The 24,520-nt window shown below is 39.5% G+C and overlaps 1 protein-coding gene across 2 annotated transcripts in view; it reads left to right on the forward strand.

Moving 5' to 3' along the window:
* Positions 1–24,520, forward strand: part of KCNH1 (potassium voltage-gated channel subfamily H member 1) — a 422,184-nt gene that overhangs the window by 82,437 nt on the left and 315,227 nt on the right. Inside the window, exon 6 of one of the 2 annotated variants that reach the window (XM_067032186.1) lies at positions 9,227–9,619. In XM_067032186.1, coding sequence (XP_066888287.1) covers positions 9,227–9,619 — 393 coding nt within the window. Of the gene's footprint in view, positions 1–9,226; positions 9,701–24,520 lie in introns of both variants that reach the window. The other variant, XM_067032191.1, reaches the window with a different exon arrangement.

Below are 24,520 nucleotides of genomic sequence, written 5' to 3' on the forward strand. Positions count from 1 at the left end.
TATTTAAATCTTTTGCTTTAAGTGGATACTTTTGACACAGATGTGGCAGAGGAAGAAATAGGTATCCCCTCATTTCTTCCAGGTTGGGGTAGAAGTCCAGGTTTCCAACTCAGCCTCCATTGAAACTTGATGGGGACTCCTTGTTACTGATGGGTAAGAACAAGAGTTATAGCTCCCCACTAAGGTTACATTGATACCTCTCTGCATTGTGGGGTGGGGGGCCTCATTACTGCTGGGGGGAGGTGAAAGGAAGTCAAGGCTCCCTACTGGGACTTCTCTGGTAATACTCCAGTAGGAAGGAGGTGGAGGCTGGGTGCATCATTACAGCCTGAAGAAGGGGGAAATCTAGGCTTTCTAGTAGGCTTTGCTGACCTGGATGGGAGTGGGTTCACAGCTTTTCCTGTAGTGTTTGGACAGGGTAAAGTGGTTATTATCTAAAGTTTTCTATCTTTTGAGGCTGTCCCCTTCCTAGTTCTTCTGCTAGAGAGAGTGGGCTTTTGTTGGGACTCTTTTTGTCTGCACTCATTGGTGTTTCCAGGTTGCTCCAAGTCTAGGAATATATGAGGCAAAAAGAAAACCCAGAGAATTCACCACTGTATTATTCCTAGCCAGTTTGCTTTCCTTTCTTTACCTTTCAGAGTCTTCCTATGTTTATTTTATATATAATGTCCAGGGCTTTCAGAGGTACTTAGAGGGAGGAATAGGGAAAAGTATGTCTATTCCATCTTTCTGGAAGCAGAAGTCTCATTCAGTGTACTTTTATTTGTTTTATTCTTACAAGTCAATCACTTTTCCTACCTGAGATCTCAGGGCCCAAGTGTCCTTAATCATACTTGTATAAATTCCTTTTCATGGGGGGAGAAATCTAATCCCAATTCTTGAAGAGCTCTGCACATTGGTGGGAAGGGTGGAAATAGTTCCCATACCCAGACTGCACACTGGTCCCTCTGTGAATTCATAGCTTTCTTTTGCTCACCTTTAAGGCCTGGGGCCAACCATAGGGGGACCAGGGATATTCAGATTATTTCATATTCACTAAGGGGTCTTTATCTCTAGAGGAAAAAGAGAAGTTCCCATGACACTAGAGGAAGTTTCACCTAGGGCTTTATAAAAACCTATAAGTGGCACAGAGGAGCAGCTGGGGTGGGATTGGGTGGGGTGGGTCCCTTCCAGCTTGGCCTGGCCTCTAAAAGCAGAGCTTTTTGCCTTTGACTGTAGAGGGTGAAAACCATCCATGATACTTTCTTGGAGCCAAGCTTCTCTGCACTTCATCGTTCGCTAAGTCTGCTTCCTTAAAAGTCTGTTATTTAGAGAAATACAACCTTGATGTGGAACAGCATGTGTTTTTAATTCAGCTAGACCTAGTTTGGGATACTTGTTCCGTCTTTTGCTAGCTGTGTGACCTTGAAGTTCAGTCATTCACTTAAAAATCATCCTGTAGTGACTGCTCTGGGCCAGCCACCATGCTGTGTTTGGGGAATAAAGTAATGAGTACCATTCACTGCTACCTTTTCTTCACTTATTAGCCAGTAGCAAGTCCAGTTGGTTTTACTTCAAAACTCTATCCAAAATTGGGCTACTTTTCTCCATCACCCTTTTCCCCAGGCTTTTATAATAAGTTCCCTGATGCTGTTATTCCCACGAATCCTTTGCCTCAATTCATTATCTACACAGCAGCCAGGATGATCTTTCAAAAACATGCATCAGATTAATATTCACATACTTAAGACCCTCCAGTTATACTGAGAATAAAATCCTTCACCTCCCTGTGGCCCACTAGGGCCTGTGTGGTCTGGTTTCTGCTTCCCCTCTGAGTTCATCTAGCATCCTTTCCCCCCTCATGGTTTTAGTTTTTCTCTTCCTGAAAATATCAAACTTGTCCTACCTTGGGGTCATTACACCAGTTATCCTCTCTACCTTGAATAATTTTTTTCATCAAAGTTTGAATGGCTGGTGTTTGCTCACATTGAGGTTTTAGTTCAAACACTCTCCTTCTTTTACTTCTCAAGTTACATTCTGCCAAAACACTGTGTGCCCCTCCCCCAACATCTTATTTAGCTCTTCTTACAATTTGAAATTATTTTGATTTGTCTACTAGACTGAGCTCCATGATTCCTGAGAGCAGGAATCATGCTGTTTCCTTCATTGCTGTTTGCCCAGTATCTAGAACAATTCCTGGCCCTGAGCAATCAATATTTGTTGAGTCAAGTTGCTTTTTTTCTTTAGTATAGTGAATTATTTTATTTTATTTTATTTTACTTTATTTTATTTTATTTTACTGGAGTAAAATTGCTTTCTAATGTTGTGTTAGTTTCTGCTATACAGTGAAGTGAATCAGCTATATGTATATCCTATATTCCCTCTCTCTTGGACCTCCCTCCCACCAACCCGCATCTCACCCATCTAGGTCATCACAGAGCACCGAGCTGAGCTTCTTTTGCTATACAGCAGGTTCCCACTAGCTAGCTATTTTACACATGGTAATGTATTTATGTCGAACCTAATCTCCCGGTTCATCCCACCCTCCCCATCCCCACACCCTGTCCACGTGTTGGTTCTCTACTTCTACATCTGTATTCCTGCCCTACAAATAGGCTCATCTGTATATGTACCATTTTTCGAGATTCCACATATATGCGTTAATATACGATATTTGTTTTTCCTCTTTCTGGCTTACTTCACTCTGTATGACAGACCATAGATCCATCCACATCTCTACAAATGACCCAATTTCATTCCTTTTCATGGCTGAGTAATATTCCTTTGTGTATATGTACCACATCTTCTTTATCCATTCATATATCATTGGACATTTAGGTTGTTTCCATGTCCTGGCTATAGTAAATAGTGCTGCAATGAACACTGGGGTACATGTGTCCTTTTGAATTATGGTTTCTCAGGGTATACGCCCAGTAGTGGGATTGCTGGGTCATATGGTAGTTCTATTTTTAGGTTTTTTAAGGAACCTCCATACTTTTCTCCATAGTGGCTGTATCAGTTTACATTCCCACCAACAGTGTAAGAGGGTCCCCTTTTCTCTGCACCCTCTCCAGCATTTATTGTTTGTAGACTTTTTGATATGAGGTGATACCTCATCATAGCTTTGATTTGCATTTCTCTAATCATTAGTGATGTTGAGCACCTTTTCATGTGTTTGTTGGCCATCTGTATGTCTTCTTTGGAGAAATGTCTATTTAGGTCTTCCACCCATATTTTGATTGGGTTATTTCTTTTTTTGATGTTGAGCTGAATGAGCTGTATGTATATTTTCGAGATTAATCCTTTGTCAGTTGCTTCATTTGCAAATATTTTCTCTCATTATGAGGATTGTCTTTTTATCTTGTTTATGGTTTCCTTTACTGTGCAAAAGCTTTTAAGTCTCATTAGGTCCCGTTTGTTTATTTTTGTTTTAATTTTCATTACTGTAGGGAGTGGGTCAAAAAAGATCTTGCTGTGATTTATGTCAAGGAGTGTTCTGCCTATGTTTTCCTCTAAGAGTTTTATAGTGTCTGGTCTTGCATTTAGGTCTTTAATCCATTTTGAGTTTATTTTTTTTATATGGTGTTAGGTAGTGTTCTAATTTCATTCTTTTACATGTAGCTGTCCAGTTTTCCCAGTACCACTTATTGAAGAGGCTGTCCTTTCTCCATTGTATGTTCTTGCCTCCTTTGTCATAAATTAGGTGACCATATGTATGTGGGTTTATCTCTGGGCTTTTTGTCCTGTTCCATTGACCTGTATTTCTGTTTTTGTGCCACTACCATACTGTCTTGATTACTGTAGCTTTGTAGTATAGTTTGAAGATGGGGAGCCTGATTCCTCCCGCTCCATTTTTCTTTCTCAAGATTGCTTTGGCTATTCAGGGTCTTTTGTGTTTCCATACAAATTGTACAATTTTTTGTTCTAATTCTGTGAAGAATGCCATTGGTAGTTTGATAGGAATTGCATTGAATCTGTAGATTGCTTTGTGTAGTATAGTCATTTTCACAATATTGATTTTTCCAATCCAAGAACATGATATATTTCTTCATCTGTTTATTTCATCTTTGATTTCTTTCATCAGTGTTTTATAGTTTTCTGAGTACAAGTCTTTTGCCTCCTTAGGTACGTTTATTCCTAGGTATTTTATTCTTTTCATTGCAATGGTAAATGGAATTGTTTCCTTAATTTTTCTTTCTTATTTTTGTTGTTAGTGTATAGGAATGCCAGAGATTTCTGTGCATTAATTTTGTATCCTGCTACTTTACCAAATTCATTGATTAGCTCTAGTACTTTTCTGGTGGCATCCTTAGGATTCTCTATGTATAGTATCATGTCATCTGCAAACAGTGACAGCTTTACTTCTTCTTTTCCTATTTGGATTCCTTTTATTTCTTTTGCTTCTCTGATTGCTGTGGCTAGAACTTCCAAAACTATGTTGAATAAGAGTGGTGAGAGTGAACATTCTTGTCTTGTTCCTGATCTTAGTGGAAATGCTTTCAGTCTTTCACCATTGAGAATGATGTTTGCCATGGGTTTGTCATATATCACTTTTATTATGTTGAGGTAGGATCCCTCTGTGCCCACTTCCTGAGAGAGTTTTTATCATAAATTGGTGTTGAATTTTGTCAAAAGCTTTTTCTGCATCTATTGAGATGATCATATGTTTTTTATTCCTTAATTTGTTAATATGGTGCATCACATTGATTGATTTGTGTATTTTGAAGAATCCTTGCCTCCCTAGGATAAATCCCACTTGATCATGGTGTATGATCCTTTTAATATGTTATTGGATTCTATTTGCTAGTCTTTTATTGAGTATTTTTGCATCTATATTCATCAATGATACTGGTCTGTAATTCTCTTTTTCTGTGATATCTGTGTCTGGTTTTGGTGTCAGGGTGATGGTGGCCTTGTAGAAAGAATATGGGAGTGTTCTTCCTTCTGAAATTGTTTTGGTAGAGTTTGAGAAGGATCAGTGTTAGCAATTCTCCAAATGTTTGATAGAATTCACCTGTGAAGCTGTCTGGTTCTGGACTATTGTTTGTTGGAAGATTTTCATTACAGTTTCAATTTCATTACTTGTGATAGGTCTGTTTATATTTTCTAATTCTTCCTGGTTCTGTCTGGAAAATTGTACCTTTCCAAGAATTTGTCCAATTCTTTGTGGTTGTCCATTTTATTTACATATAATTGTTTTTAGTAGTCTCTTATAATCTTTTGTATTTCTGTGGTGTCAGTTGTGATTTCTCCTTTTTCATTTCTAATTTTATTGATTTGTGTCCTCTCCCTTTTTTTCTGGATGACTCTGGCTAAAAGTTTATCAATTTTGTCTATCTTCTCAAAGAACCAACTTTTAGTTTTATTGGTCTTTGCTATTGTTTTCTTCATTTCTATTTCATTTATTTTTGCTCTGATCTTTATGATTTTTTTCCTTCTACTGACTTTGGGCTTTCTTTGTTCTTTGTCTAGTTGCTTTAGTTGTAAGTTTAGATTGTTTATTTGAGGTTTCTCTTGTTTCTTTATTTCTTTTTTTTTTTTGGTACGCGGGCCTCTCACTACTGTGGCCTCTCCCGTTGCGGAGCACAGGCCGGACGCAAAGGCTCAGCAGCCATGGCTCATGGGCCCAGCTGCTCTGTGGCATGCGGGATCCTCCTGGATGGGGGCACGAACCCGTGTCGCCTGCATCTGCAGGCAGACTCTCAACCACTGTGCCACCAGGGAAGCCCTTTTCTTGTTTCTTGAGGTGAGATTTCATTACTATAAACTTCCCTCTTAGAACTGCTTTTGCTGTGTCCATAGGTTTGGGGTCATTGTGTTTTTGTTGTAATTTATTTCTGTGTATTTTTTTTACTTCTTCTTTGATTTATTCAGTGATCTCTTAGTTATTTAATAGCACACTGTTTAGCTGCCATGTATTTGCATTTTTTACAGTTTTTTTTTCCTGTAATTGATTTCCAATCTCATAGCATTGTAGTCAGAAAAGCTGCTTGATATGATTTCAATTTTTAAAAATTTACCGAAGCTTGATTTGCGACCCAAGATGTATCTATCATGGAGAGTGTTCTGTGTGCACTTGAGAAGAAAGTGTATTCTGCCACTTTCAGGTAGAATGTCCTATAAATATCAATTAAATCCATTTGGTCTATTGTGTCATTTAAATCTTCTGTTTCTTTATTTATTTTCTGTTTGGATGACCTGTCCATTGGTGTAAGTGGGGTGTTAAAGTTCTCTACTATTATCGTGTTACTGTTGATTTCCCCTTTTATGGTTGTTAGCATTTGCCTTATGTATTGAGGTGCTCCTATGTTGAGTGCAAACATATTTATAATTGTCATGTCTTCTTCCTGGATTGATCCCTTGATCATTATGTAGTATCCTTCCTTATCTCTTGTAACAGTCTTTATTTCAAAGTCTATTTTATCTGATATGAGTATTGCTACTCCAGCTTTCTTTTGATTTCCACTTGCATGGAATATCTTTTTCCATCCCTTCACTTTCAGTCTGTATGTGTCTTTAGGTCTGGAGTGGGTCGCTTGTAGACAGCATATATGTGGGTCTTGTTTTTTATCCATTCAGACAGTCTATGTATTTGTGTTGGGGCATTTAATCCATTTACATTCAAGGTTATTATGGATATGTATGTTCCTATTACCATTTTCTTAATTGTTTTGGGTTTGTTTTTGTGGGTCTTTTCATCTCTTGTGTTTCTCACCTAGAGAAGTTCCTTTAGCATTTGTTGTAAATCTGGTTTGGTGGTGCCGAATTCTCTTAGCTTTTGCTTTGTCTATAAAGATTTTGATTTCTCCATTGAATGAATGAGACCCTTCTGGGTAGAGTAATATTGGTTGTAGCTTTTCCTCTTTTGTCACTTTAAGTATATCCTGCGACTCCCTTCTGGCCTGCAGTTTCTGCTCAAAAGTCAGTTGATAACCTTATGGGGATTCCTTTATATGTTATTTTTTGCTTTTCCCTTGTTGCTTTTAATATTTTTTCTTTGAATTTAATTTTTGTTATTTTGATTAACATGTGTCTTGGTGTGTTTCTCCTAGGGTTTATCCTGTATGGGACTCTCTGCACTTCCTGGAGTTGCGTGACTGTTTCCTTTCCCATGTTAGGGAAGTTTTCCACTATAGTCTCTTTTAATGTTTTCTCAGACCCTTTCTTTTCCTCTTCCTCTTCTGGGATGCCTATAATTTGAATGTTGGTGCATTTAATGTTGTCCCAGAGGTCTCTGAGATTGTCTTCAATTCTTTTCATTCTTTTTTCTCTATTCTGATCCTAGGCAGTTATTTCCACCATTCTGTCTTCCAGCTCCCTTACTTGTTCTTTTGCCTCAGTTATTCTGGTATTGACTCCTTGTAGTGTATTTTTCATTTTAGTTATTGTGTTGTTCATCTCTGTTTGTTCTTTATTTCTTCTAGATCTTTGTTAAACATTTCTTGTATTTTCTCAATCTGTGCCTCCATTCTATTTCTAAGATTCTGGATCATCTTTACTATCATTACTCTGAATTCTTTTTCAGGTAGGTTGCCTGTTTCCTCTTCATTTATTTGGTCTTTTAGGTTTTTACCTTGCTCCTTCATCTGTGACATAGTTTTTTGTCATCTCATTTGTTTTTTGATGGGTGGGATTGTGTTCCTGTCATACTGGTTGTTTGGCCTGAGGCTTCCAGCACTGTAGTTCATAGGCTGCTGGCTAGAGCTGGGTCTTTGTGCTGAGATGAGGACCTCCAGGAGAGCTCACTCAGATGAATATCCCTGGGATCTGAGGTTCTCTGTTAGTCCAGTGGTTCGGACTCAGAGTTCCCACCACAGGAGCTCAGGCCTGACCTCTGGTTTGTGAACCAAGATCCTGCAAGCTGCGTGGGGAAGAGAAAAAAGGAAAAAAAGAAAACAGGAGCAGAAGAATAACAAAGGGTCAAAAATAAAATAAGATTAGAAAAGTAATAGATATGTTAGGAAGAATAAAAAAGTAAAAATACAGGTGAAACAACAGCTGGAAGGTAAAACAGAGGTATAATAGTAAAAAAGAGGAGGGAAAAAAAAAGCTGGAAAAGTCCCTGGCTGTGGGGGGCGAGACTTAGGCAGGGGCAGGGTTTAGGTGGTGGGTGGGGCCTATGCTTAGGACCCACAGGGCTAGAAAAGGCCCTGGCGGGAGGTGGGGGTATGGGGCTTAGGCTCAGTGCAGCAGGTGGGGCCCAGGAGTGCCTCTGGCCTTGAAGGGCAGAGGACCAGATCCAGGACCCCAGCAGGCTAGGCGTGTTCCCCCCATCCTCCGATCCTGGAGGGCCCCTCCCCATTGTCCTCTCTTCTTCTTCCCTTGCTTCCTTCCCTCCTATGCCCCTAGGACTCACGAGGCCAGAGGGGGCCCTGGAAGGCAGAAGACCAGACCCAAAAACCCAGCAGTCTTCCTGGGCCGAGTCAGTGGGGGAAACACCCGTGGTGCTTACCCTGATTCCCTGGTCCTAGAGCGCCCCTCCCGCCCACCTCTCCTCTTCTTCCTCCCTACCCCCTCCCCACCCCGCTACTCCCCTAGGATGAACATGGCCCAGAGGGGGCCTCGGAGGGCAGAGGACCCGGCCCAGGAGCCCAGCAGGTTTCCAGGGCCTGATTGGACAGGTGAAATGCTAGGTGCACCCCACTCCCCATCCTCTGAGGCCCCGAGGGTCCCTCCAGGTGTGGGAATCCCTCCCCTCTCCCAGCCACCCCTCAGGTTCGCCTGTCCTGCCCAGCCTCCACTTCTCCTCCCCCCTCGCTCCCTTCCACATCCTACCAGGTTGCTTGGGGATTCCTCCTATCTCCTTGGGCATTGAGGTCCCCCACCAGTGTCTGGCAGGTGCCCTAGTTGTGGGGAGACGTGAACTCTGCATCCTCCACACCACCATCTTGACTTCAGGAAACAAGTTGCTTAATTCTCTTGCACCTCAGTTTCTCACTTGTCACACAGAATAATAATTGGCTAATAAAACAAGGTTGTGTTTAGAATTGAGATAATATTTGTATGTGGAGTACTTAGTACAATGATTGGGTCACAGTAAGCTGAATAACAGTGTTTTATTGTTTCATTATGATTGATTATATTACAATGTTCAATTCCATTCTGCCATAGTCCTTTGGTACCTGTTCTTGCATCTAATGATCCATCTGGAGTGTTACGAGTATTCGTCTGTGACAGATACTGACTGGTTTGATGCTGACAGTGAGATCCTAACTTAGTTCTCTCTTGGCCATGTTTTTCTGTACAGGTTCTGCAGCTGGGCTCAGACATCCTTCCCCAATACAAGCAAGAGGCACCAAAGACTCCCCCTCACATCATCTTACATTATTGTGTTTTCAAGACCACGTGGGATTGGATCATCTTGATCTTAACCTTCTACACAGCCATCCTGGTCCCTTATAATGTCTCCTTTAAAACCAGGCAGAACAATGTGGCCTGGCTTGTTGTGGATAGCATCGTGGATGTTATCTTTTTGGTGGACATTGTGCTGAATTTTCATACCACTTTTGTTGGACCAGCTGGGGAGGTGATTTCCGACCCCAAACTCATCCGCATGAACTATCTGAAGACGTGGTTTGTGATTGACCTTCTGTCCTGTTTGCCATATGATGTCATCAACGCTTTTGAGAATGTGGATGAGGTTAGTGCCTTTATGGGTGATCCAGGGAAGATTGGTTTTGCTGATCAGATTCCACCACTCCTGGAGGGGAGAGAGAGTCAGGTACATCCCTCAAATCTCAGACCTTGTTGTCATGTCTTTAAATTAATTGTGGGTGGTCAACAGAAGAGTAATTAAATGGGTGGGAACTAGCATGACTGATGTCTGGAACATAGGGAGCATGATGCTTGATCGATATCCTCACCTCGTGTTTTTGTCCTTTGGAGGTTTGGAGGCCCTGCATGTCAGTGGATGGATGTGGAGGAGACCAGAGGCTTCCTTCGTATTCCATGTGGAGTGCAAGCCACTGGCTTGGGTGGTGGGGCTGCAGAAGCAGGCATGCATTGCCACTGCATTGATGAATCTTTCACTTGGTATACAATTGCTGAACGCCTACCTACTGATTACTCTCATTATGGGGACTTTTCTATTATATGCTGCTGACCTTTGGCTGTTTGAAAGCTAATTAACTCTTGGCAACAGGGATGCTACTCTCCTCCAAGTTTGCTTGCGTTTTTTTTCTTTTTCTTTCTTTTTTTTGGGTAAATTTTGGGAAAGAATGAGTTGTTTCTTTGCTGAAATGAGTTTTGGAGGTGACCAATGGCATTCAATTGTCCATGCTCTCCATTGCCTAAATTTGCTGAGGTAGTCAGTCTGTGGTTAATCCTGGCTCTTGTGGCTAAGAGGAGTACTGCTACTGGATTACCCTGCTGTGGGTTGTTAGTTCTACAGGCCATGGAAGGAATTAAAAGAAGATAAATGCTCTGTAAATGTGCTGGAATCAAGACATGCTTAAACAGTCATTGAATGGGTGCCTAGAACATGTTGCAGCAGGAAGGAGCCACTGGGCTGGTTAAAGTGATTTTCTCCTTTGAAAAAGCAAGGATGTCACGTCATGGCAAAGGAAAATGTCAGGTTCTTAATCTAGTTTCAGTGTTCTATGGAAATTGTTTTTCCTTTTTCCTACTCTTCAGTTGACACTTTAGATGGCAGTATACCTGGTAAGTCTTCAGCCTCAGACAGCAGCGGCCCTCATTGCCTCAGATTACCGAGGGTCCCAGGGGTCTCCGTCCAGCTGGACTGCTGACTGGGTGGGTCATCAGGAAGCCATCAGGAGGCTGAGTTGAGGCAAGATACACTCTCAGGGCTAAACAGCTAGTGGGACGCAGCCTTGAGATGGTTGAAGGGAACAGCCAGCTTCCTGCCAGGATAACAAGACCTGACAGTGACTAGATGTCTTGCTGGTGGCATAATGATGCCTCTCTGCCTTCAGATCAGTACCAGCAGTGGGCAAGGACTCCAGCCCCTTCCTCTGTGAGGACCCAACTACCTACTACTTTTCTCTCCAGTGAAGAGGAGCTGATGTTCAGATGCTCCAGACTCAGAACAACACCTGCTTTCAGCTGTGTGGTGTGTTTTAATAGACTTTAAAATCCCAAGGAATAATTCTCTGAGTGGCTTGTGTGGATTTTTTAGGGGGATTAAATGAGTTGAGACTGATCATTTACAAGAGAAAAATCATCCCTAAAGTGAATGTTGGGATTCTTAAATGTGAATTTTAGTACATGTTGGGAATGATATTTTTCACTGTGAGCACATTTCTAGAAATTTTTATGTTAGTTAGTGAGGAAAATATGATCATTTTGGCTTAGATAATTCAACTGATGGTTTCAACCTAAAAGAGCTTCTTATACACATATGGGAAATGAAATTTAAGTTTAAAAAAACTGATTGAGTTTTTAAAATAAAGCATTTGCTATTTATAGCAATGGCATTAAAATTTTGCAGATAAATAGAACAGTTCTTCGGCTTCCACAGTTTCTTATTAAACACTGGCAGAGCTGTAAACACATATGTGGATGTGTCAAGATTACCTTGTAGTTTAACAGAGCAGAGAGCTTCTTCCCAGGCTCTGTGTATGTTGGGCTGGAATTCCTTTGCCATTAACTGTGAATACCCTGACATGGTTTCTGATTTCCAGGTTCATGAAATAGATTGGAGGTAGGAAAATCATAATTTCTCTGTAGCTTTCTAGTTGGCAAAGGGTTTAGCATCAAAGCTCTTACTACCATTTCTTGATGATAAATAATAATATGAATATTAAGGGATTCTAGCTATGATTTGCTTCTGTAAAGTCTTGTTTTTACACTTAGTAGCTCCTTTTAAAGCTTTGGCTCACACCTGAAATAATGCCTTTCCATGACAACTGCGGTGGAGTTGGGGAAACACGAGGAAACTGAAGATTTGGCTGCTGGTCCTCTTGTTCTCACCTCTTAAGACAGCTGGGAACCTTGTGCATGTCACTTAGCCTTTCTGGGTTACAGTTTTCCTAACTACATCTTAGGGATGATACTACCTTACCTGCCTGAAGGCGTGGCATTTGGGTAGTAGATTTTGAGTTTCCTGCCAGCTGCAAAATCTGGTGAGTTCTAAAATCTCTTTTGTGTTAGTCTCACCTCCAGACTGACTATAAAAATGAGAGGCCCAGCACCCTGACCTCTTACCTTTTGTGGGAGTTGGAGGAAAGTGGGGTAGGATGGGGACATTTAGCAGGGTATGATGAGTAGACCTATTGGAGATCAGAGCCCAGTTGAACTATCATGTAGTTTAACCCTCTTAACTCACAAATAGGGAAACAGACCCAGGGGATATGACTCACTCAAGATGGTGTAGCAAATCATATGGTCACAGTAATGAGTCCCCTTCTGACTCTTCTCTGTTCTAATAGTGACAGATTTGATAAAATAGGGACAAAACACTGAAGGATACTGTTGAGTCAAAACTAACCAAGAAGCTTCTGATGTGTGTGGCTCACCTGTTAGCTTGGTTGTTGTGACTGGGAGGTTGGGTGTTAGGTACGGGGAGGTGGGCAGCTGCATTTTCCCCAAGGCAGCTGGGTTGGTGATGAGAGGGGCAGGTTAAGATGCTCACCAAGGGACAGACCCAGCACCGTTTTCCAGGTACAGGCCTTTTTGTTAAAAGGCACCATTAAATCAGTGGACATGAAGGGCTGGTGGGGCTTAGAGGAGGTGGAGGGGCCTATGAAGGGCACCTGTCTGTTGTCAACATTCACCATATGCTGCCTTCTTATCCACACTCTGCTGTGAGGTTGCTCATCTAATATTGCAGCTCCCTCGGCTCTAGGCCCTTCCTCTAAGAGAGTGTGGGGAGAAATAGGAAATTATTGACTCATTTCTCATAAAAAATACATGGAGCTGCCCTCTCTCTGGTGTCTTCCTAATTATGCCAATGGTATTGTGTCACAGTGGAGACCACCAGGGAAGAGGGGGCTTTGCCATCTGTGTGTGGGGGGGTTTAGGGTGTGGGCATGGGTGTTGGGGTGGAGGCTCTTAGACTGAAAGGATTGGACCCTCCCAAGCCTTGGGTCAAGAAATTGGGTTAGATTGCGAAAGCCAGCAATTGTGAATTAAGCCTTGTGGATGTAGCCCATCTCCATGATTTAAGCCACACAGATGATCCCTTTTGGGCAGCTTGGTTCACTTATGTAGATGGCCTACATTTTCGTCATTCTCCAGTCTGTTGGTAATCATCTGTTTTGGAGGCAGTTCTTGAAAATGTTTGCATATTAGTTAAGCTGGTGAGAGGACAGAAGGTCTGAAAATGGAGTGAACGAAAGCTAGGAAGGGGTATGCCGAAGCAAAAGTCAAATGAGTCTCTTTCAAGCACTTAGTGGATTATTGGCCTGGTATGCTTCATGGATTAAGTATGGAATTATTAGTCACAAAACATATTCCCTCTCCTAAGGAGACCTTATTGTTTATGGCCATTGGAGTATGGAAGTGCAAAGAGGAGAATGGAGCCAATTGTGCCACCTCCCAGTTCACAATTCTGGTGCCTTGGGGCCAAGAGCTTCCTTCTTTCCCTGGCTCTGTAACCTCAGACAGCAACACCACTGGCTAGTGGTGGTCACAGCTGACACTTGCCAAGAGCACACAGAAGATGCTCAGCCAGAGCAGAACAGGACTAGATGTGCTGATGGAAAGATCAGCCGCTTCCCTTTATCTAGTGCATCTAACTTTCCAAAATACTTTCACACACATTATCTTTTTTATTATTGAAATGTGGTTGATGTACAATATCATGTTAGTTTCAGGTGTATTCCATAGTGACTTGACATTTGCAAACATTACAGAATGTTCACCATGCTAAGTCTAGTAACCATCTGTCCCCATACAAAGTTATTAAAATATTATTGACCATATTCTTTGTTGCACAGATTATCTCTGTTTTAGATCTGTAGTGGTAAAAAAAACCGCACAGAACTGGGAGGAGGGCGGTTGGTCAGCTAGGTGTGACCGCCACCCAGCTGTGCAAACTTACGGAAGTCATTTCATCTCCTTGGACTTTGCTTACCTCACCTGTAGGATGGTCCATTTCAGCTGTAACCTTCAGTGGCTCTAGGGCAGCTATTATCCCTGCTTTGCAGATGAGGGGAAAGGGCCAGGTTGTCCAGGGAGTTGAAACTGGACTCTGGTCTCCTGACTGCTAGATCTGTGCTTTACCCTGCCAGTCATGCTGCCTTATCAGAAATTTGGAGACAGAGTGAGCCAAGCTGTGTGTTTCATTCCTCAAGTCCCTCTCTCTGAATCCTTCCCTGGCCTGGCCCCTTCCGCACAGTGCCTCCGCCCCCACCACCGACCTCCGCAGCTGAGGGGTGAGAGGTTTGGGTGGTCAGCCTGGGTGACCCTAAGCTGAGGTCGCTGGTGCATGTGTGTAGGGCCGGACAGTGAGCATGGGGTCGGAAGTGACTCCACAGGCTGGTTGCCCACCCTGCTTCTCTCTCCTTGGAAGATGGGCACCCCTCTGGGTTCTTCTAGGATCACTATTACCTATGATTTCCTTATCACTGATGCTGAAAGCAAATTGGACCCATGTACCTTGCTCATCCTATTGATTTGTAGTTTTCAGGCCTTACCTGTGGTTTCTGTTTAGGTAGATGGATACCGTTTGAGTTCTCACACAGATGACGCCTCTGCTGTCCAGCTGAAAGTCACGAGATGACCAGGACTTTTCTTTCCTGGACTTCCAGCAATACAGGCAGTCCCCATGGCTTGTCATAGTAGTTATTTTCATTAATAGACTATTTTTCAGAGCAGTTTTAGGTTTATAGAGAATAGAGTAGAAAGACCACCTTTGCCACCCGTAGTTTCCCTATTATCAACATCTTGCATGAGGGCGGTATGCTTATTATGGCCAATATTGATGCATTATTATCAGCTAAAGTCTATAGTTTCCATTAGGGGTCACTCTTTGCAGTATACATTCTATGGGTTTTTGACAAATGGATAATGACATGTGTCTACCTTTGTGTATCACACAGAGTAGTTTCACCGCCCTAAAGATCCTCTGTGCTCCAGCTACTCATCCCTCCCTCTCCGCTAACTCTTGGCAACTACTGATCTATTTACTGTCTCCATCATTTTGCCTTTTCCAGAATGTCATAATGTTGGACTCATATAGTATGTAGCCTTTTCAGATTGGCTTCTTTCACTTAGAAATAAGTACTTAAGGTTCTTCTGTATATTTTGGGGGCTATCAGATAGCATATTCCTTTTTATTTTTGAATAATATTCCATTGTATGTATGTACCATAGTTTATTATTTCATAATAGAAAGTAAAAAAAAACCATTGCTGATAGCATTGGTTATTTAAGCTTGATCAGCACAGGCCTGGCCCTGGGATTTCCTCCTTCAGTGATCCCTTGGACATGGAGAGTGGGGAGGAGCTGAGACACTGGCATGCCCACCAGCCCACCTCAGCAGCCTGTGGTATCTCCTGGGTAAAAACCGAAAACGTTTAACTCAAGTTATTATGTCTAGTAATACAACAGACAGAAAAATGAATTTGTATTATAGTATCCTCACATTTCATACTGTTTTCCTTGGCATTTCTGTCTTTTCTGTTTGTGCTGAGTATTTCTACCATACATTTATTTTGGCAAAAAGAGGACAGAACCAGACACCCTGTAATTTTCATCTGAGTGTCTCATTCGTGGGAGGAAGTGTTGTTCTTGGGTGTGTTTCTCTTCTGATGATCAGGACTTGTCAGCAGTGCCTGGTGGCTGAGGTCTGACTTCAGTGATATTATCAATGTCACTACTGTCCCCATGCTGGCAATATTGTCATCTCTCCCCTCTCACCTGTGAGGGCAAGCTGGCATATAAATTTTCCTCTTAGTTTAATTTAAAAAAATCAGTCTTCTTCCTGACTTGAGCTTACAGGAGCTGTGAGCCAAACGATTGTGTCAAGGATTGTGGAGGTTCCATGCCTCTTGTTCAAGCAGAGGCTTCAGACAGAAGAGCAGGCTGTAGGCGCTGTACCCTACACAGTCACCTGAATCATGATCACCCTAGGTGCGTGTGTGGGGACCAGGGAAGTGGCTGGGGGGCATTTTTAATGGGAGGAAGTTGATCCTGGGTGGCTTCCTGGAAGCAGTGATTTACTATGAGACTGTGATTCCAGAGTTTAAAAAAAATTGTAAAAACTTAATGATGCTCCAAAAGCATTGCACTTTGGAGCAAAATAGACTCAGCTGATATGCTTGATTCCCCTCTGCTCTCACATTGTCTGCTTTCTCCCAGGCTCCTTTTTGGCCAACCCAAGTTCTACTCTTAATTCTCCACCAACTTTTCTTGGAATCTTGTTTAGGGTGTTCCTTCTTTAAAGAAAACGTATTGACTTAGGTGGTAGGGGATCGGGATACAAGTCTTCAATTTTCTCCCAGTCTATTGGGGACCACTGATGATAAACACCAATAGAGGATGTGAGAGGGGTCAGCTCAGGGTGTTATGTCTTACTATCGAGGAGCATTTAGACTATCGAGAGAATCTAGGAAGGCTTCCTGGGAGGAGATGACGGGTTAGGCTGATGGGGAGTAAGGAGGGCAGTCTTGTAAGAGGAGAGATCGTGTGCAGGGGGAAGTGCTCTTGGGGACTAGCAAGGCATTCATTACATCCAAAGCAGAGAGTCAGCATTGGGGGACAGAAGAAAGTTGAGAGTAGGAGGCAAGATCCAGTGGTATAGAATCCCAGGATCTTGCCAAGGAGTTTACATTTTGTCATGTGGGCAGAAAGAAACCATCGAGGGTTTTCATTAGATGATCTTATAATTGATTTTGATTTTTGGAAGTGCACCCAGACAACGTTGGTGTGAATGAGAGGGAAAGGACGAGTGTCTCCACTTCCCCTCCTCTTGTTCTGTTGATTCTCCTGCAATCTGGCTGATACCTCCACCACGGCACTGAGCCTTGGTCATAAATCAAGTGATTGTGCATGTTTAGGGTTATTTTTGGACCCTAAGATGTTCCACTGGTTTATTTGTCTATTCTTAACATCAGTACTACACTGTGTTAATTGGCATAGCGTAATAGTAAATATTAATCAGTTACTGCCTTTGTTCTTTTTCTTCAAGACTGCTATGTCCATTCTAGGATCTTTGTACATACATTAAAACTTAGAGTCAATTTCCACCCAAACCGAAAAAAAAAAAAAAAAAAAAAAAGGCCTGTAGGGATTTTGAGTGGGATTATATTGAATCTAAAAACCAATTTGGAGAGAATGAAAATCTTAATATTGAGTTTTTCAGTTCAGGACCGTTGACCAGCCATATGTTTAGGTCTTCTTTAATTTCTCTTAGCAATATCTTGTACTTTTCAGTGTCAAGGTCTTACACACTTTTTTTTTTATTGTTGTTGTTAAACTTATTCCTAGATACCTGATGTTTTTGGTGCTTTGTCAGTGGGATTTAAAAACTTTTTGTTTTTAATTGTTTATTGTTAGCATAAACCATTTTATTTACCGACTTTGCAGCAAAGTTGCCAAATTTGCTTATTAATGTGAATATTTTGTAGGTTCTTTTGGATTTTTATATACACAATTATGTCTTTGTGAATAAAAACTATTTTATTTATTTATTTTCCAAAATCTATACCTTTTATTTCTTTTTCTTGAATTAGTGCTAGCTAGAATCTCCAATGAAATGAATGGAAATGGAGATAATAGACATCCTTGTCTTCAGGAGAATATGTTCAGTATTTCACCATTAAGTATTTTGTTGACTAATTGTTTTTAGTTTGCAAATACTCCTTATTAGGTTAAGAAAGGTCTCTTATATTCCTAGATTTATGAGAATTTTTATCATTAACAGGTTTTAAATTTTACCAAATACCTTTTATGCAATTATTGAAATGGTATGGTTTTTCTCCTTACTTTTGTTCATGTGGTGAGTTATGTTGATTGACTTTTGAATGTTGTATTAGCCATGCATTCCTGGAATAACTCCTACTTGGTCATGAGAGATTGTCTTCTTTTATATAATTGTATATGATTTTCTAATATTTAGCAATTTTGTATCTATGTTCATGAGAGATATTGGCCTTTCATTTTTTTTCTTTGTGATGTCTTTGTCAGGGATGATACACAGGGGCGTGTACCCTCTTCCACTGTCTCTGAAAGAATTTTTGTAACACTGGTAGTATTTATTCCTTAAATAATTCATCAGTGAAGCTGTGTGGGTCTGACATTTTCTTTGTGGGAAGATTTTAAATTATGATTTCAATTTCTTTAGCAGATATAGGACTATTCAGATGTTCTTTTTTTTTTCTTGTGTCAGTTTTGCATTGTTGAAGATTTAACCATTTCATCTAGTGTGCCAAATTTTTTGTCAAGAAGTTATATATAATATACAATTATTCTTTTTTAAATGTTTGTTGGATCTACAGTGATTTTCTCCATTTATTCTTCATTGGTCATTTGAATCTTATCTCATTTGGTCAGTTCATTTTGGTCAGTTGTGGTAGTGTTTTGTCAATTTTATTAATCTTTTAAAAGAACCAACTTAGCTAATTGTCTGTTTTCTGTTTCATTGATTTTTGTTCTCATTCTTATTTTCCTTTTTTGTACATTTTTTTTGGATTTAGTCTATTTTTCCTCCTAGCTTACTGGGATGAAATCTTTGATCATTCAAGCAAAGATTTAGTATATGAATTTAAAGCTATTTTATCCTCTAAAGACTTTTTAAAGGCATCCCAGAAATTTTAATGTCATAATCCCATTATTTAAGTTCAATATTCTTTCTTATTTCCACTGTGCTTTCTTTTATTTAAAAGTGTGTTGCCTAATTTCTAAATATTTGATAATTTTCTAGTTATTTTATTATTGACTTCTAGATTAATTCCTTAGTGGTAAGAAAATATATGATTTTAATTCTTTGAATTTTGTTAAGGCTTGCTTTATGGCTCAGTATCTGGTCTATTTGGTAAATATTTTATATGAATTTACAAAAATGTGTATTTTGCAGTTGAGTGTTGTATTCTCTATATGCTAATTAGGTCAAATAGATTAATAGTTTAAAAAATTGTCTATATTATTACTAACATTTGTCTGTTTGTTCTATCACTTATGGAGAGAGGTTTGTAAAATCTTCAACTGTGATTGTGAAATTGTTTATTTCTCCTCTCAGTTCTATTGATTTTTGCTTCATATATTTTTAGAGCTATGCTGCTATATGCATAAACATGTAGGATTGTTGTGTCTTCCTGTGAATGGGTCCTCTTGTTATTATGAAATAGTCCCATTTTTATTTAATAATGCATTATATGCATTATGCATTTTTATAATAATGCATTTTAAAATGCATTATAATGCATTTGTTTGTCTGATATTAATATAGACATCAACTTTTTTTTAGATAGTGTTTGCATTGCATGCCTTTTTCCATCCCTTTCCTTTAAGTTTCTTGTGTCCTTATTTTTAAAGGATTTTTTTTTTTTTTTGTAAATAAATAGCAAAAGATTGGGTCTTTTTATTTTTTGAAAAACTGGTCCATCAATATTTGCTTTATATTGATAGTTGAAATATTTAGTCCGCTTATTTTTTATCATAAATGTTGCTATCATTGGGTTTTAGTTTAACATCTTGCTATTTGTTTTTTATTTCTCATACCTGTTTTTAGGTTCCTTTATTCCTCCTTTTCTACCTTCTTTGGATTAACCAAGTATTTGTTTATTATTCCATTTGATTTTCTTTCAGTATTTTTTTAAAAACTTAAAAAAAATGTGCATGTACCATTCTTTTTTACATATAAATAAATAAATAAATTAATTAATTTTATTTTGGCTGTGTTGGGTCTTCGTTGCTGCGTGCAGGCTTTCTCTAGTTGCAGCGAGTGGGGGCTACTCTTCATTGCAGTGTGCAGGCTTCTCATTGCAGTGGCCTCTCCTGTGGAGCATGAGCTCTAGGTGCATGGGCTTCAGTAGTTGTGGCTCGTGGGCCCTAGAGCATAGGCTCAGCAGTTGTGGCTCACGGGCCTAGTTGCTCCATGGCATGTGGGATCCTCCTGGACCAGGGATTGAACCCGTGTCCCCTGCATTGGCAGGCGGATTCTTAGCCACTGCACCACCAGGGAAGCCCTTAAAGACTTTAAAAAATAATTTTTATTTATTTTTGGCTGCATTGGTCTTTGTTGCTGCACTCAGGCTTTTTCTAGTTGCAGCGAGCGGGGGCTAGTCTTCGTTGTGGTGCGTGGGCTTCTCATTGCGGTGGCTTCTCTAGTTGCAGAGCATGGGCTCTAGGCACATGGGCTTCAGTAGTTGCAGCACGTGGGCTCAATAGTTGCAGCATCCAGGCTCTAGAGTGCAGGCTCAGTAGTTGTGGTGCACGGGCTTATTTGCTGAGCGGCATGTGGGATCTTCCTGGACCAGGGATTGAAGCCGTGTCCTCTGCATTAGCAGGCAGATTCTTAACCACTGTGCCACCAGGGAAGTCCCCTTTCAGTTTTTTAGTTGTATCTTTTTGTATTGTTCTTTTTGTGCTTACTGTAGAGATTACAGTTGCCTTCAACACATATTAAAAGCTATTTAAATTAGTACTTTTACAACTTTTCAAACAACATAAGATCTTTAAAACAGTTTAATTTTATTTCATCTCCTTCTTGTCCTTTGTGTTATTTTTGTTATAAACCTAGAAGTCTTTGTTATCATTATTGCTTTAAATAGTCAATATCTTTTGTATTTATATTTATGCATTTTTTACTCTTCCCTTATTTCATGTTTACTTCTGGGATCATTTTTGTTTCAGCCTAAAGATCTTCCAGTTTTTTTCCATAGTGCACTTCTTTTGGTGATGAACTTTTTAATCATTTCTTTGAAATATCTTTATTCTGCCATATTTTTCCTGGGCATAAAATTATTAAACATAAAAGGTTTACTTTTTATTTTTAACTTTGAGCAGTTTAAATATGTTATTGCTTCTGATGAGAATTCAGATGCCATTCTATTATTATTCTCCTGAATGTAATTTTTTTCCCCCTGAGGCTTCTTTTAAAAATTTCTCTTTATTTTTTGTTTTCAACATTTTGACTATTAAGTTCCTAGGTGGGCTGTTTTTTCTTCCTTCCTTCCTTCCTTCCTTCCTTCCTTCCTTCCTTCCTTCCTTCCTTCCTTCCTTCCTTCCTCCCGCCCTCCCTCCCTCCCTCCCTTCCTTCCTTTCTTCCTTCCTTCCTTCCTTCTGTCCTTCCATTTATCTTGCTTCATATTTGCTGAGCTTCATGAATTTGTGAATTGATGACTGTTATAATTTTTTGAAAAATCTTAGCTCTTCTATCTTCGTATAATACTTCTGCTCTATTCTCTCTCTTCTTTCCTTTTAGGACTCCAATTATATCAATTTTAGGATTGTTTGACTGTATTCTGCACGTCTCTTATGTTCTGTTCTGTTCTTTGTTCTTTTTTCTATCTGTTGATTTGAGCTGACTAATTTTTGTTGACTTATTTTCTAATTCATGAATTCTATCTTCTGTTTTGACCAGTGTGCTGTTAAACCCATCCAAATAGTTCTTAATGTCAAATATAGTTTTCAATTTTAGAATTCCTATTTGATTCCTTTTTTGCTTTTGTAACAGGTTGAGATATAATTCATATACCATAGAATTCAACCTTTAAAGTGTACAATTCAATGGTTTTTAGTATATTCATAGAGTTTTGCAACCATGACCAAAAAAATTAATTGTGGTAAAATATACACAACATAAAATTCATCATCTTAACCATTTTTAAGTGTACAGTTCAGTAGCGTTAGTCCATTCACACTGTTGTGCTATCTTCACTACCATTCATCCACAGAACTCTTTGCACCTTGCAGCATTGAAACTCTGTATCTATTAAACAGTAACTCCCTATTCCCCCTCCCCCTAGCCTCTGGTAACCACCATTCTTCTTTCTGTCTCTATGAGTTTGACTACTCTAGGTACCTCATATTGGAATCATGCAGTAGCTGTCTCTTTGTGATTGGCTTTTTTCACTTAATGTCTCCAAGGTTAATCCATGTCATAGCATGTGTCAGAATTTCCTTTTTAATGGCTGAATAATATTTCATTGTACAGATATACCACATTTTAATGCATTCATCTCTCGATGGAACTTGGGTTGCTTTCCCATTTTGGCTATTTTGAATAATGCTACTGTGAACATGGAGGTACAAATATCTACTCAATTCCCTGCTTTCAGTTCTTTTGCTATATACCCAGAAGTAGAATTGCTGGATCATATGGAACTTCTATGTTTAATTTTTTGGGAAACTGCTATACTGTTTTCCACAGAGACTGCACCATTTTACATTCCCACCACCAATACATAACGGTTCCAATTTCTTCTCATCCTTGCCAACAATTGTTATTTTCTGTATATAGCCATCTTAACAGATGTGAGTAGACATCCTAATGGGTGAGAGGTAGCATTTGATTCCTTTTATAAAAAACAGATGCTCTTTACTAGTATTTCTTCTTCCTCATACATTTAAACACAGGCAGAGGAAAGTATTCAGAGAGGTAGGAAGTTAGAATATTGAAAGTTATAGAAGCCACTGGAAGATGAAGTTGTAGTACAGGAGGAATGACCTGCTGAAAGGCCCTACTGGACTCCTACGTGCTGAGAGAACTTCTGAGCAGATTTGGGTTACGTGAATTGCAGAAACCTTCCTAGGTTGGGGGGGAACTATTTGGGAAGAGATTGGAAGAGGGGTGGAACTCTGATGGTGGGGGAAAGAAAAAGACCACATGAGAGTGGGAAAAACTAAGCACAAGGCATTGCATGTGGGGCTGAAAGAAACAGATTTTTTTTTTTTTTTTTGGTTTGGTCTCTATTTGTGAAGCAAGACAAATGTTAGTGAAAAATTAGATGGACTAGTCACTTATTAATAACTTTCTTAACTTAAGTGAAACTGTAAAAAGCAATAGGAAGTCCATGATATGGCTCTAATTGATGAGAACACTGGTGATCTGAGGTGGAGCTGTGCAGACAGCTTATGATTTCTTGCTATGTTATATTGTGATGTTTAACTCTGGAGTCCACATATGTTAGCTTATAAGAAAGAGTGCTTCAGCCTTCAGATGAGAAATATTCTGTTTCAAGGATGTGCTTCCATGGGAAGCCAGACTATTATCTAAATTTGAAAGCCTCTGGACAATTTTCAGAAAAAGAATTCTTTTATTTCAATTTTTTTTACATGTTACCTATAAAAATTTAGAAAATATAGATGAAGAAATAAAGATCACCTATAATTTTCTCTCATTGTCAACATTTTGGTATATATTGTTTCAAGTCTTTTTCTTTTTCCTTGCAATATGTACATATATATGTTTACATATATTTTATTAAAATGGAATTAAACTGTGTATAGTGAGTTGTAACCCATTTTATTGTCTAAACAATAGGTTTTATCTTTCTATGACATTAAATATTCTTTTACAACATGAATTTAAATAATTAAATGATAGTCTGTTGTATGGACATATCATAATTTAATTAGTGTTTGACATCTAGGTAATCCCTCCTCCTTTTTTTGTTTTTTACTTTTTTAATCATAATAAACAAGCCACAGAGAATATCATTGTAAATAAATCTGTATCACATTCCTGATTATTCATTTTCTTATTCTTTTTTTATTGTGCAGTACAACATACATAGGAAAGTACTCAAAGTAGAAATATGCTTCTCGATGAATTCTTACAAAGTAGGCATCTATGTGGCCATCATCAAGGTCAAGAAATAGATCATTACCAACACCTTAGACATCCCTCATATACCCTAGTCACTTCTTCCTCCCCACCACCCCAAAGTAGCCATTATTTTAACCCTAATTTACTCTTGCCTATTTCTGAACTTTACAGAAATGAGACAATGATGTATTCTTTTATGTTGTCTTATGTATTTTGTTTAGTACCACTGTTGAGAGAGTCAGGCGTGTTTTGAGTGTATCAATAGTTAGTTCATTGTCATTGTTGCATGTAATCGATTGTATGAATATACTTCAATTTATTAATATAATGTACTGTTGACATGCATTTAGGTTATTTATGTTTTCATTTGATGAATATTCTTATTCACACTCTAGTACATGCATTTCTATTGGAAAGAGTGGAATTGTTGGGTCATAGGTAGTATGTGTATTGTTAGTAAATATTGCCAAACAGTTGTTGTCCAAAGTGGTTGTACTCAGTGGTTATAATGTTTGAGAATTCCACTACTTTGCTTTCTTGCTTTTCAGTTTGTTTACTTCTAGTTAATCTAGTGAGCTTGTACTGGTTTCTCATTGTAGTTTTGATTTGTATTTTCCTAATGCCTGAAAAGGTTTAGCATCTTTTTTTAAAAAAAATATTTATTTATTTATTTATTTATGGCTGTGTTGGGTCTTCGTTTCTGTGCGAGGGCTTTCTCTAGTTGTGGCAAGCAGGGGCCACTCTTCTTCACGGTGCAGGGGCCTCTCACTATCGCGGCCTCTCTTGTTGCAGAGCACAGGCTCCAGATGCGCAGGCTCGGTAATTGTGGCTCACGGGCCCAGTTGCTCCGCGGCATGTGGGATCTTCCCA

This window comes from Kogia breviceps, chromosome 1 (assembly GCF_026419965.1).
Source record: "Kogia breviceps isolate mKogBre1 chromosome 1, mKogBre1 haplotype 1, whole genome shotgun sequence".
Taxonomy (NCBI): domain Eukaryota; kingdom Metazoa; phylum Chordata; class Mammalia; order Artiodactyla; family Physeteridae; genus Kogia; species Kogia breviceps.